The sequence below is a fragment of the Zeus faber genome (assembly GCF_960531495.2).
Source record: "Zeus faber genome assembly, chromosome: 22".
Classification (NCBI taxonomy): Eukaryota; Metazoa; Chordata; class Actinopteri; order Zeiformes; family Zeidae; genus Zeus; species Zeus faber.
This window is the reverse complement of record NC_137209.1, coordinates 16,427,619-16,441,956: the sequence shown is the minus strand read 5'-3', so window position 1 is coordinate 16,441,956 and position 14,338 is coordinate 16,427,619. Positions and strand designations below refer to the sequence as shown.

Sequence of the window (14,338 nt, the reverse complement as noted above, 5' to 3'; positions counted from 1 at the left end):
AGTCTATGAATGATGTGTAAAGTTTTAATTTATTTAAAAAATATATATTGCATTATAATAAATACCATATTATGTTTTCATAAACATACCTCGCATAATCATTATTAGCATTGTAATGTCTGTTTATTATGAATACTAGTTGTAAAGTATTCTTATATATTGTAATTATTTCGATGGTTCTCTGTACAGGCTCCACATAAGTGGTGTGTTAAAACTGAGTGTTATTTTCCGTTGAACGTGGATATATTGTGATTACTGTTCGTAAAACAGCCATTTCATCAAGTTGCTGTAGAAGAGCTCTCTATGAGGGTGTGGGTGGCTCTGAAAAGAGCCTTTGTGTGTGTGGAGCAGGATGAAGTGAATTTACTTCTTCTTGGGAGCTGCCTTCTTGGCTGCTTTGGGCTTCGCGGCCTTCTTCGCTGGAGCTTTCTTAGCAGCGGGTTTCTTGGCGGCGGGTTTCTTGACAGCGGGTTTCTTGGGGCTTTTGAGCGACTTCTTGGAGCTTTTAGCCGCCTTCTTGGGGCTCTTGGCGGGTGGTTTGTTGGCTTTCTTGGGCGACTTCTTGGCGGCTGTAGCCTTCTTAGCTGGACTCTTGATGGGCTTCTTGGCCGCAGCGGGCTTCCTGGCTGCAGCGGGCTTCTTGGCTTTGGGAGCGACGGCTTTCTTAGCGGGCTTCTTGGTGTCCGCCTTGTTGATCTTGAAGGATCCGGAGGCTCCGCTCCCCTTGACCTGGACCAGGGTTCCTTTAAGCACCAGGCCCTTGACGGCGATCTTGACACGGGAGTTGTTCTTCTCCACGTCGTAGCCGTCGGCAGCCAGAGCCTTCTTGACGGCGGCCAGAGAGACGCCGCTACGCTCGTTGGAGGCGGACACCGCTTTGACGACCATGTCTCCCACGCTGGGTCCTGTCTTCTTGGGAGCAGGAGCCTTCTTCTTGGGGGCTTTGACCGGAGCGGCTGGAGCGACTTCTGCCATTGTTCCTTCTCTTCAGGCGGATTGACAAAGTTCACTGTGGAGTCTGAGCAGATTGAGGCTGGAACGAGGCGGGGGCTGGACTTAAACACACCATGAGAACCGCAGGGACTCAAGCAGTGTAGTTGTTCGCGCTGCGGCAGAAACGTCTCCTCACTTTGTGTTTTCTCCGCTGACTTTTGGGGATAAAATACACGGATCCAGTGAGTTCTGGGGCTATAACGTGTAACGGACACAAAGACAACTTGTTACCGTTCAATAAAAATGTACATTTAGTGCCGGAGACCGAAGCCTTGTTGTAACGGACACTGAAAAGCTGCGTTTTGCGCCATGGAAATGTTGACTTCACATGTCCACTTGTTTGTATTTTTACTTTTTAAACAATTTAAACTGAAAACTAGAACAAAAACAAATGTCGTCCATTTAGTAAAAATGTTGGACAAGGGACAGGAGGTGAAATGAGTCCTCCAGTCCGATGTGTGATCGATTAAACATACACTTTCTCCTCGCCTTTAAACACACACGCAGCGGCGGTGATGGGAGATCAACCTTCGTTTCCATCGTCTATTACATTGGATTTCCAAATCAAATTGTGATGACGAAACAACTTTAATTCAAAACAAATGAGTGATGAAGAGGATGAGGAACATTGAGGTGTTTGTTGTCTCATGTTATTTTATCAGGTAATATTCATCACACCATTTAGGACACTGATCGTTTGCTGAGATGTTGAGACGTTGAACCAAGTCAAGTGTCGTGGTAATAATAATAATAAAAATAAATCATTATAATAATAATAATAATAATTATTATTATTATATTATTATTATTATTATTTTATATGCTGAGAATGAATTCCGATATCTTATATTTATCTCTGGATTCTAAGAGTGACAAAGCTCAAACTCAATATTCAATGTATTCAACATATTTACACATTGTCGGCAGAGTCGGATTTATTTCAACAGAAATGTACAGGGGATTGACTATTAAAATAAATACATAACTACTGCTTTAAGGCTAGAACAGCCCAGCAGCGTCTTTCCTTGCTGAGGAAGCTGAGGAGAGCCCACCTCCCGCCCCCCATCCTCACCACATCCCACAGAGGAGCTGTAGAGGGCATCTTGAGCGGCTGCATCAAGAAGATTCAAGATTCAATATGTTTTTATTTGTCACATACATATACATATATGCAGTGAAATGTAATGCAGTGAAATGTTCGGTCACTGCACCCACCTGGACCATAACAACCTGCAGCGAATAGTGAGGACAGCTGAGAAGATCATCGGAGTCCCTCTCCCCTCCATCTCAGACATCTACACCACACGCTGCATCCGCAAAGCAACCAGCATTGCAGAACACACCACCCACCCCTCACATAAACTTTTTCACCCCCCTCCCATCTGCCACAAGGTACTGACGCAAACGGTCAATCACATCCAGACGATGCGACAGCTTCTTCCCCCAGGCCATCCCACTCCTCAACACTTTTCGACAGACACTTACCCCGTTAGACTATATGTAGCATGTGGTCCAACTGTGTCCTGTGTGACACCGAGGTTCTTTAAGAAACGTTATCTCATCCCACTGTGTACAGTGTATATGGCGGAAATGACCAAAAACCCTCTTGAATCTTGGGATATTGGAAAATGGAATTGACCGAACACATTTGTTTAGACGTTATTTCTCTGAAGTTTAAAAAGCTATCATCTTTATGGTGACGTTGGCTCACAGAGCATCTGGTGTTGTGCACATTTAAACACAGGACTAGGACTATTCAAATAAAATATTACAGATCTGAACAGTATCAAACAAATAATGAAAATAGAATAGGTCATCGTTCTTCTTACATAAGTAATGCATCCATGATCTGGAATGTCACTATTTTATCCTTAATGAACAGAGTATTAAACACTGGAGTCTTGCATAATAACATGCAAACAATCTGTTCACTTTCAAACAATACATGCCATATCAACCAAATAAAATATTATAGATGTGAGATGTCCATGCACCCACAGGTCTTGTAAACATATCTTCCCCATTCGTTACCACACAAATTCATGCATTATTTCATCCATTATCCATGGGTGTGATTTCCTCCAGAAAAGCTCTGCCACCCTGTAAAGTGTTGTCATGGTTCAGACCTTCTTGTCATGACACTGTGCAAAGCAGGTTCTGTCAATAGGGACACACAGTGCCACCTGACAGAGCCTGTATTTACACACATCATGAAGTACAGGAGGTGGCGGGCCTGCTCCGTCCAAGTCCACCTCCGCAGGCTGTTGTGGTTCCTGGGGATGGAGAGGTTGAATTGGTTAGAAAGTATTTACTTGTCCTCAAAGGGATCCAGGCCTTCTACGGAACAATCCTCTTCTTCTGGAAACCAACGTCCAGATTCTCCATCATCCTCACTCTTCAAAAATAACTTCCAGTGCTTGTTGCACCGTCTGCATCCTTTTCAATTCCAGGTGCAGCTGTTTTCCGTTCATTAGAATCAATTTCACCGTTTCATTCTGCATACAACAAGCAGTCGCACCTGGGAATAAAACATATTTTATACGCTGTAGAAATAATTCCGATATCTTAAAGTTATCTCTGAACTCAGCCGAAAATAAAAGCACTTGATGAACCCATCCAGATGTGCATCAGCTTGCAGACTTGCTGTGATTGACCATTTCCATTTTCTAATGATCTAGTTTCCAAAACTGAACAAATTGTATGAGTGAGAGTGAAACCATCATTGAAAAACATTATTAAAGTGAACAAAGTGTCAGATTTTTTATGAATTAAAAATATTTATTAATTAAACAATATAACTTTAAATCTGGTGCCGTCTATGTGAATAGCTGCGACTCAGCTGATCAGACATTTTTGTTAATTGGACTCGTCTAACTTGAATGTACATTCTACACTATATTGGAAAGGAAACTGAATACATTACACCAGTCCTCCGGTCTCTGCACCTTCATCCAGTGTTTCACTGAATTGATTGTAAAATGTTGCTTGATAAGAAATCGTTCAATGGTTGAGGACCAAAACACATGTCCGATTTTCTCTAACATTATGATCCATATTGACCCTTTATTTCACCTTATTAACTGTACTTGGAGAAAGACCGATCCAGGAGAAGCGACACTTTGTGACACTGCTTTCTTGCATTTTAAATTGTCCTTTTGTATAAACTGCACTACACAAATGTACTATACAATCAGAATCAGACTCAACAAATATATTTTCCCAAAACGAGGAATTTGTCGTGGTAAAGCTTGGTGCGTGGCACCGTCGGGTGCAGTTACATCTCTAAGCCACGAGATGGTAGCAAATGACTGAAAAATTGGCTTCACAGTCATCAAGCTATTGGGGAATCACATCAAACTCAGCTGTAGTTATGAATCATTCTGGTTGCCTGTTGTTTTAGTCTGTGAGGAACATGTGATTGATTATATTCATCTGCAATGAGACAAATTCACATTTATATTGTTTACAACTAAAGCCTTAATGTATTCAAGACCACTCCCATTTCCAAATAAAGGACTTTTTTAGTCAGTAGAGGAGACCAAATGGCCGCTATCTGGACTCAGGCTCCACAAGTTCCAAGAGGAATCACATCAAACAAAATATTTTACAATAAAATACTGATGAAGAAAAAACATTTTTACTTCTTCTCATTTGAAAAAGGAACCATACAAATATTGAGACGATAAGAAGTTAGTTAATGGTTTTGAGATCCACTTCTACTGTAAATCTTGCCATGAGTACATTTGTAAGGACTGCTTTGGTTGATATGTGTCCAGAATGCGAACAGCCTTTCAACAACACCTTAAATCTTAGGAATAGGTCCTTTTTGATTCATTTATTACGAGCTGCTCAACTGAAAGATGTACTTGAGAACCACAGGAAACATTTGCAAACAATCATAAACAAAGATTCCTGGGTGTGGGACGAGACATTCAAGATATTTTTGATGGGGACATCATGAGGGGCTGTATTCAAAATGGCACCATTGGAAAATGGGATCTTTCCTTACTTTGGAATTGTGATGGATTTTCTGTGTTTGAGTCCTCACAGTGTTCTTGTGGCCAATACAAGTCACTATCAATAAATTACCTCCTCGATTGAGGAAAGAACATGTCCCTTTGTCCTCCCTTTGGTTTGACAAGTCTAAACCGGGTATGAAAACATTCCTGAAGCTGTTCATAGATCAAATGGAAAGTATGAAGGATAAGGGCCTGTAGATGGTGCTGTGATTCGTAGCTGTAGGGTCTTGGCGATTGGAAGTGCTTGTGATTCTGTCACCAGACCATTGTTGAAACACAGTACACAATGTAATGGTAAGCATGGCTGTGACCGGTGTCTTCATCCTGGTGAGCGTGTGGCAGAAGGTCACGGGCGTGTTAATGCCGACCCTTACCTACATCCACCTGCAGGTTGTACACAGCTCCAGCAGTGGAAGGATGATGCAATGAAGGGTGGAGGGAGGATGGAGCTGTTTGAAGAGTGAAGAGTCTGTCACTCTCTAACATCATCACTAGCTTTGTACCAGATGACATGCAGGCTGTTCTCTGGGGTGTTGTGTCACTTTCTTACCTTGTTGATTGACAGCTCATATCATACTCAATGCTGGTATGTTGGCGCAAAACGAAATATCTTTAACACAAGAAAAATTGCACTGAAGCCCACTAAAGAACTTAGCAGTACACCCTCTTCACTTGATTCCTCTGATGATCCCAAAGACTAAATCTGATCAAATGAGGTCTGTGGCGTAGGTACCATATCGAATTATAATATATATATTTTTATTAATATTAAACTTTGATTCGAAAACGTTTAGCAAAGACCACAATAAACAGTTTGTTTTACTGCTAGAAGCAGTCGTGAGCTGTCAAGTGGAACTGGGCCTTCTGCAAATCGTCACAAATCGGAACTTCACTCAAATAAAAACTTAAATACCCCCACAAAAAAAAACAACATTATTTTATTCATTCATCCCCCTCACCCTCCTAGCATTTTGCAGTTTCATTTCAAGAATCATTACTTTTCTAAATAAATGATTTTCTTTTTGTTAATTCCATGTAGTTACACGTCTCCGCCACTAGATGGCTGTAAATCATCGTGGACTGGCCTCAGAGGCGTCAAACAATTGGAGAAAAAACATCAACGTTTGTCAACAAACTCAACTCACTAAGACAAAGGTCAAAAATGTTTAAACATGTTGATAATACATCTTAATGGTAACCTGTTTGGGACACACACACACACACACACACGCACACACACACACACACACACACACACACAGCACGTAGGGTGCAATTATGTCTTTTGTGAAATGATCTGTGGAACAATGCTTTATAATACGTTGTATTATACATTTGTATGATTCATATAATTAAGTTATGTTTAAGTAGAATTGTAGATGGATCAGAATCATATACTTTGTTTTTCCATCTGCCCTTATCTGATTTGTCAAAAAACATCACACTGGAAACTTGTAAGTCAGTTCTGCAACATAGAAATGTTACTAATGAAATTTAAAATGAATCAAATTCAATTGGAACAAAGAAAACAGTGAAAATTCAAATTTTATTGTGAGATATTTAAAAATGAAGTGGCTAAATACCTAAGGAAAAAGAGTAGTTACTGATTGAAAATAGGTAGAGCTGCATTTTGTCTGTAATATTATCATTAACATTTATTGTTCATTTTTCAGATATTATTGTATTTCATGTTCAGATAAAGTACTGATGACAATTGGACGGGAACAGTCTCGCCAGTGTGGCCTCCTCTACGTCCGCTGTGAAGCTTTAACAACACGGACTGACGGACAGGGAGTCACTACAGCTTGTTCTACTCTCTCTGCAAACATGAGCGGTCGCGGTAAAGGAGGCAAGGGACTCGGCAAAGGAGGCGCCAAGCGTCACCGCAAAGTTCTCCGCGATAACATCCAGGGAATCACCAAGCCCGCTATCCGCCGCCTGGCTCGCCGCGGCGGCGTCAAGCGTATCTCCGGTCTGATCTACGAGGAGACCCGCGGTGTTCTCAAGGTGTTCCTGGAGAACGTCATCCGTGACGCCGTCACCTACACCGAGCACGCCAAGAGAAAGACCGTCACCGCCATGGATGTGGTCTATGCCCTGAAGAGGCAGGGACGCACCCTGTACGGCTTCGGCGGTTAAACTCTGCAACAACTCCACCAAACAAAGGCCCTTTTCAGGGCCCCCCACGTCCTCTGTAAAGAGCTTCCCTTTACCGGTCTTGTGTGGAACGACACCGACAAACACGACATTAACACAATATGCAACGCCTTATCAGAATTAATTTTGGTGTCTACATGATGTGAAATACATTTGTAGGAATGTTAGTTTTAAAATGATCTACCGTTTGATAGATTTTTTTTTTTTGGGGGGGGCATTGTAGTAAAACACGTTTGTGACGTCACAGTGAATACATGACGTTGACAAGTCGTTAAACTGATGTTTGCAAGCCACATATGACAGTCCTCAGCTGCTGCTTTCCACAAACTTGTCCTATTTCTCAGTCATTTACTGCAGCGATGTCATCCTCCCTTTGCTCTTTAAACTTAAAATGTTTTAAGTTGTAATATATCAAGATACACCATTTCGTTTTTGCAATTATACATAAACTATGCAATAAGTTAAGCTGACAATAACGTGTGTAAATAAATATGCAGGTGCTATTATAACAAATGTTAAATTGGATTTATTTTCTGTGTGACCAAATACACTGTCTATAATACAAAAATCAGATACATACCACAAAACATACATTTTCATTACGTGAATATTAATTAACAGAAAAGCCTTAGTTTGACAATGTGGGTCCTTAAAAGGACCTTTTGTTTGAGAAGCTGACAGCTCAGATTACTTGGCTGTAAAATTACCAAATAACAATAAAATAATCGGAAGACAACATTTAAAAGCTAAAATCAGGGAAACCATGCTGTCCCGACAGTATCAGGACGGAGATCCTTAAGAACAGCCCTCCCTGCTTCAACTGTTCAACCTCCTCCTTCCAGCTGCTTCCCTGAGATCTGGAGTCGGGGGCTTATTTCCCCCACACACATGAGTGGAGACAAACTGGAGACCTAATAACTACCGAGGCATCTGTGTGAGCAGTGATCTGGGGAAGGTTTTCTGCAGCATAATGCAATGCCCAAACGCTGGCCTTCCCGGTGGTGTGCAATGTCTTGAGTAAAAGGCAAATTGGCTTCCAACCAAATCTCCGCACTCCAGATCATGTTTAGGAGGGAGAAGGCAAGACAGGGAGAGTAAATAAAAGTCACGTGGATCCCCTGCTCCGGTTCTGGGCAAACGGAGCAGCAGTGGACAGTGGGGACGCACAAGTGCTTTTATTTTTTGTTTTGGACGCGCGTCTCCTCCGTTGCTTTCGGTTGTCGTGGGACTTCATTTAGTGAAAACTGGATGCGTTTTGTGTAAATTCTATATGTAGCCCGGTGTAAATCAAAGGGATTAAAACAAGTTAGTTCCTTAAAGTTAAAAGGCAATTAAACCAAAATGAATTCCGTTTAATAAAGATAGAAACATGGTTAAATGAAAGAGCAAGACAAGTTAATCATAAATAGGTTACTGTAGGTGTCGGTCCACCTGTGGTATTTTGCCGGAGATTACGGGCGGGGAGCGAGGGAGAGAAGGGGAGAGAGGGGAGGGGATTGAGACGTAGCGCGGTCAATGATTGAAGAAACCGGAGAAGAGTTCAGCTTAAGACAACGTAAATTTCTCGCTCAATCGCAGTGTATTAGGGTGAATGTGTCGTGCGAGTGTCGGCGAAACTAACGCCGGTGATTCGCTGGATGAGCGGACTTTTGAATGGACTTGTTCGAGCGATTCCTGACGAGGATTTCACCTCCACCACTACTGTTTTATTTTTTCGGGTGTGTGTGTGTGTGTGGGCCCACGGCTGTGGTAAATGTCGGTTTAAGTACTTGGATTATAAGAGAAGAACACCAAAACACCATAAATAGGAATCAGAGTACTGAGCGTATCAGGGATTGTACTTTTTTTTTTTTTTTTTTAATAACTATCACAATATGCAGTCACAAAACACACAACTTTAATGAAGGGCGTATTGCTGCCTGCAGCTATATTTGTTATTATAATCAATACGGAACGGCAAAGCCGGGAAGCCCCATACACAGCCATGACAGAAAACAACAAATTATTTATTTGCTTTAATAGCCTAACAGTTATTTATTTGTTCATATTTTTGCTTCCAACAGCTCCCAGAATCCATCAGTAGCAGTGTGTGGTTGTACGGGTCATAACTATCTACTAATACCCCTGGTAAATTATTATATTGATGTATCAGCCCTGGTTAGCACTGTTGTACTAATGCAGCATCCTTATAAGTATTAAACCTTCATTCCATATATCTGTGTGTGTGTGTGTGTGTGTGTGTGTGTGTGTGTGTGTGTGTGTGTGTGTGTGTGTGTGTGTGTGTGTGGTCTGCTGGCTGCGCTGTTGGTATTACAGTCTTGCAGCCGCAGGAAGGAAAGACCTGCCATTGAAGGAGCTCTCCACCGCCGTCAGAGCATCATGCATGACCTGTGTGATAGTGGGAAATAGGTGTAAACGGGAAAGAAATTGGGATTTAAGTTATGTGTGAACTGTTTGTTTTTTAACTTAAAGCGGTCTGATTTATGTCATTGATGTTTTGTTTTTTTTAGGGACTTTCAGGACTGTTTCTATTCCCTCAGTTTTACATGATTTCCAAGAGCTGGACAAAACGCCAACCTCCCTCGAGAATCGGTTTCAATTTATTTGTTTTCTTTATTGTTTCCTTCATTATCAAGCTTCTGCTGTTGTGACATGACTTACTGCAAAAAAAGACAATATAAAGGTAAACTGCTTTAAACTTGCGTTGCTCGAGTATTCTGGATTCTGATTGGACGACCCAACTTGGGTCAGTGCTGACCAATCAGATCGTTCCATCAAGGCTTTATCACAGCGCTCCAAGGCTGCTCCGTCATTTTCGAGTTGTTGGAAGCCTATTGAACCATGTCTGGAAGAGGCAAGCAAGGCGGCAAAGCCAGGGCGAAGGCCAAGACTCGCTCCTCCCGCGCCGGACTCCAGTTCCCCGTCGGCCGCGTCCACCGGCTGCTGCGCAAAGGCAACTACGCCCAGCGCGTCGGCGCCGGCGCCCCCGTCTACCTGGCGGCCGTGCTGGAGTATCTGACCGCTGAGATCCTGGAGTTGGCTGGAAACGCCGCCCGTGACAACAAGAAGACCCGCATCATCCCCCGTCACCTGCAGCTGGCCGTCCGCAACGACGAGGAGCTCAACAAGCTGCTGGGCGGCGTCACCATCGCCCAGGGCGGCGTCCTGCCCAACATCCAGGCTGTGCTGCTCCCCAAGAAGACCGAGAAGGCCGCCAAAGGGAAGTAAATCTGCTGGATCACCTACAACAACAACCCAAAGGCTCTTTTAAGAGCCGCACACATCTCTATACAGAGCAAATCTTGCGAACCTGGATTCGTCGTATACTATATCCTTCCGGATTAACCTTCAAATCAATACAATTGTTTGTCACAACACAACATCCCATAACCTAGGTCGCTTGGAAGCTCAACCGCTAATTCTGTGACACCAATCACAACCAATATGTTGAATAATATCGTAATTTTGACGTTTACAATACTTCAAACACGGTTAATCAGTGTGAAAATAACTGAATGTCTTTGTTTCACTGTCCCTTACTTTTTTCGGACACGTTGCGAGTGGCGCCATCACTTCGAGTTTGGACTTGTATCTTGAACGTTCTGAAATTCCCTTCATTCTACTGAAAGCTTCCAAAACATCACATTTATTTGTTTAATGTTTACGTTGCAATGCAGTTGTTGCCTTGTATACAGAGTATTTTGTCTTCATATGCCCACAATAACACTCATTAACTTGATGAATTATTTCACTTCATTTTAAAATAAAACACATTTGTGTTGGACTGTGTAAAATGGTCAAAAATATGAACTTTTATGAAGATCCCATCTTGTTTCTCATTCAAATTTTCGACCAAAAAAGAGCATGTTATTCAAATTGCTCCAATGTGATAATCAATCACTGCATTAATTTTAAGTGTTTTTAATAATCAGTTACAAGTCAATTTACGAAAATTTGTTTTCAAAATTCAGTCTCTGCGTTCTAGTCCTGGAAATCAACTGGCGCATGCCCAGTGTGGCTTGCAGACTCTACCCAATCACTTTGAGGTAGTCACGGGGCTTCATTTGCATCAGCGCTCTATAAAAGAATCCGCACCGTCAGCATGGCGGCAGTGGTACCGTGTGTCTCCGCACCGTCATCATGCCTGAACCCGCCAAGGCAGCGCCCAAGAAGGGCTCCAAGAAAGCCGTGTCGAAGACCCCCAGCAAGACCGGCAAGAAGCGCCGCAAGACCAGGAAGGAGAGCTACGCCATCTACGTGTACAAGGTGCTGAAGCAGGTCCACCCCGACACCGGGATCTCCTCCAAGGCCATGGGCATCATGAACTCGTTCGTCAACGACATCTTCGAGCGCATCGCCGGTGAAGCTTGTCGCCTGGCCCACTACAACAAGCGCTCCACCATCACGTCCAGGGAGATCCAGACCGCCGTCCGCCTGCTGCTCCCCGGAGAGCTGGCCAAGCACGCCGTGTCCGAGGGCACCAAGGCCGTCACCAAGTACACCAGCTCCAAGTAAGCTGAGCTGTCAGCTTCTCAAACCAAAGGTCCTTTTAAGGACCACCCACCCTGTCCAACAAAGGCTTTTCCGTTAAATAATATCCATGTAATGAAAATGTGTTATGTATATGATTTGCATCATAGACAGTCTATTTGGTCATACACAATAATTCTACTTTATTTTAAATTTATGATTGCATTTACATAGATTCACACAAGGTGCCAACTTAACATATTGCGTAGTTCTTATAATTTGACCACACTATTAATTACTACAACTCAAATGGAGGGGAAAAACATCACATCTTAACCAGCAGGTTAAGATGTAACGTTTTGCACAAGGCCCAGTTCCACTTGACACAGTCTTTGCTAAATGTTTTTGAATCAAAGTTCAATATTACTAAAACATATGATTTGATATGGTACCTACGCCACAGACCTCACTTAATCAGATTGTCTTTGGGATCCAGAGGAATCAAGTGAAGAGGGTGTACTGTTAAGTTCTTTAGTGGGTTTCAGTGCAATTTTTCTGTGTTTAAAGATATTTTGTTTTTCGCCAACATACCAGCATTGAGTATGATATGAGCTGTCAATCAACAAGGTAAGAAATTGACACAACACCCCAGAGAACAGCCTGCATGTCATCTGGTACAAAGCTAGTGATGATGTTAGAGAGTGACAGACTCTTCAAACAGCTCCATCCTCCCTCCACCCTTTATCGCATCATCCTTCCACTGCTGGAGCTGTGTACAACCTGCAGGTGGATGTAGGTAAGGGTCGGCATTAACACGCCCGTGACCTTCTGCCACACGCTCACCAGGATGAAGACACCGGTCACAGCCATTATCATTAAATTGTGTACTGTGTTTCAACAATGGTCTGGCGACAGAATCACAATCGCCAAGACCCTACAGCTAAGAATCACATCACCATTACAGGCCCTTATCCTTCATACTTTCCATTCCATGTATGAACGGCTTCAGGAATGTTTTCATACCTGGCTTAGACTTGTCAAACCAAAGTGTGGACAAAAGGACATGTTCTTTCCTCAATCGAGGAGGTAATTTATTGATAGTGACTTGTATTGGCCACAAGAACACTGTGAGGACTCAAACACAGAAAATCCATCACAATTCCAAAGTAAGGAAAGATCCCATTTTCCAATGGTGCCATTTTGAATACAGCCCCTCATGATGTCCCCATCAAAAATGTCTCGAATGCCTCATCCCACACCCAGGAATCTTTGTTTATAATCGTTTGCAAATGTTTCCTGTGGTTCTCAAGTACATCTTTCAGTTGAGCAGCTCGTAATAAATGAATCAAAAAGGACCTATTCCTAAGATTTAAGGTGTTGTTGAAAGGCTGTTCGCATTCTGGACACATATCAACCAAAGCAGTCCTTACAAATGTACTCATGGCAAGATTTACAGTAGAAGTGGATCTCAAAACTATTAACTAACTTCTTATCATCTCAATATTTGTATGGTTCATTTTTCAAATGAGAAGAAGTAAAAATGTTTTTTCTTCATCAGTATTTTATTGTAAAATATTTTGTTTGATGTGATTCCTCTTGGAACTTGTGGAGCCTGAGTCCAGATAGCGGCCATTTGGTCTCCTCTACTGACTAAAAAAGTCCTTTATTTGGAAATGGGAGTGGTCTTGAATACATTTAGGCTTTAGTTGTAAACAATATAAATGTGAATTTGTCTCATTGCAGATGAATATAATCAATCACATGTTCCTCACAGACTAAAACAACAGGCAACCAGAATGATTCATAACTACAGTTGAGTTTGATGTGATTCCCCAATAGCTTGATGACTGTGAAGCCAATTCTCAGTCATTTGCTACCATCTCGTGGCTTAGAGATGTAACTGCACCCGACGGTGCCGCGCACCAAGCTTTACCACGACAAATTCCTCGTTTTGGGAAAATATATTTGTTGAGTCTGATTCTGATTGTATAGTACATTTGTGTAGTGCAGTTTATACAAAAGGACAATTAAAAATGCAAGAAAGCAGTGTCACAAAGTGTCGCTTCTCCTGGATCGGTCTTTTCTCCATGTACAGTTAATAAGGTGAAATAAAGGGTCAATATGGATCATAATGTTAGAGAAAATCGGACATGTGTTTTGGTCCTCAGCCATTGAACGATTTCTAATCAAGCAACATTTTACAATCAATTCAGTGAAACACTGGATGAAGGTGCAGAGACCGGAGGACTGGTGTAATGTATTCAGTTTCCTTTCCAATATAGTGTAGAATGTACATTCAAGTTAGATGAGTCCAATTCACCAACATGTCTGACCAGCTGAGTCGCAGCTGTTCAACTCAGTGGCACCAGATTCAGTTATATTGTTTAATTAATTAATATTTTTAATTCATAACAAATCTGACACTTTGTTCACTTTAATAATGTTTTTCAATGATGGTTTCACACTCACTCATACAATTTGTTCAGTTTTGGAAACTAGATCATTAGAAAATGGAAATGGTCAATCACAGCAAGTCTGCAAGCTGATGCACATCTGGATGGGTTCATCAAGTGCTTTTATTTTCGGCTGAGTTCAGAGATAACTTTAAGATATCGGAATTATTTCTACAGCGTATAAAATATGTTTTATTCCCAGGTGCGACTGCTTGTTGTATGCAGAATGAAACGGTGAAATTGATT

The 14,338-nt window shown here is 42.0% G+C and overlaps 4 protein-coding genes across 4 annotated transcripts; 3 read left to right on the top strand and 1 right to left on the bottom strand.

The window, feature by feature from the left end:
- Positions 1-363: 363 nt before the first annotated feature.
- Positions 364-975, bottom strand: LOC307247011 (histone H1-like; the record flags this gene model as incomplete). Its single annotated transcript, XM_080023065.1, has 1 exon — positions 364-975. One exon carries the CDS (start codon positions 973-975, stop codon positions 364-366), a length of 612 nt encoding a protein of 203 aa, XP_079879191.1.
- Positions 976-6,839: 5,864 nt separating this feature from the next.
- Positions 6,840-7,151, top strand: LOC307247026 (histone H4; the record flags this gene model as incomplete). The annotated part of the gene is made up of 1 exon (XM_080023080.1): positions 6,840-7,151. The coding sequence occupies one exon, from the start codon at positions 6,840-6,842 to the stop codon at positions 7,149-7,151; it is 312 nt and encodes a 103-aa protein (XP_079879206.1).
- A 2,859-nt stretch (positions 7,152-10,010) lies between these two features.
- On the top strand, positions 10,011-10,397 carry LOC307247020 (histone H2A-like; the record flags this gene model as incomplete). Its single annotated transcript, XM_080023074.1, has 1 exon — positions 10,011-10,397. One exon carries the CDS (start codon positions 10,011-10,013, stop codon positions 10,395-10,397), a length of 387 nt encoding a protein of 128 aa, XP_079879200.1.
- A 912-nt stretch (positions 10,398-11,309) lies between these two features.
- LOC307247022 (histone H2B 1/2-like) lies at positions 11,310-11,684 on the top strand (the record flags this gene model as incomplete). The annotated part of the gene is made up of 1 exon (XM_080023076.1): positions 11,310-11,684. One exon carries the CDS (start codon positions 11,310-11,312, stop codon positions 11,682-11,684), a length of 375 nt encoding a protein of 124 aa, XP_079879202.1.
- Between the last annotated feature and the right edge of the window lie 2,654 nt (positions 11,685-14,338).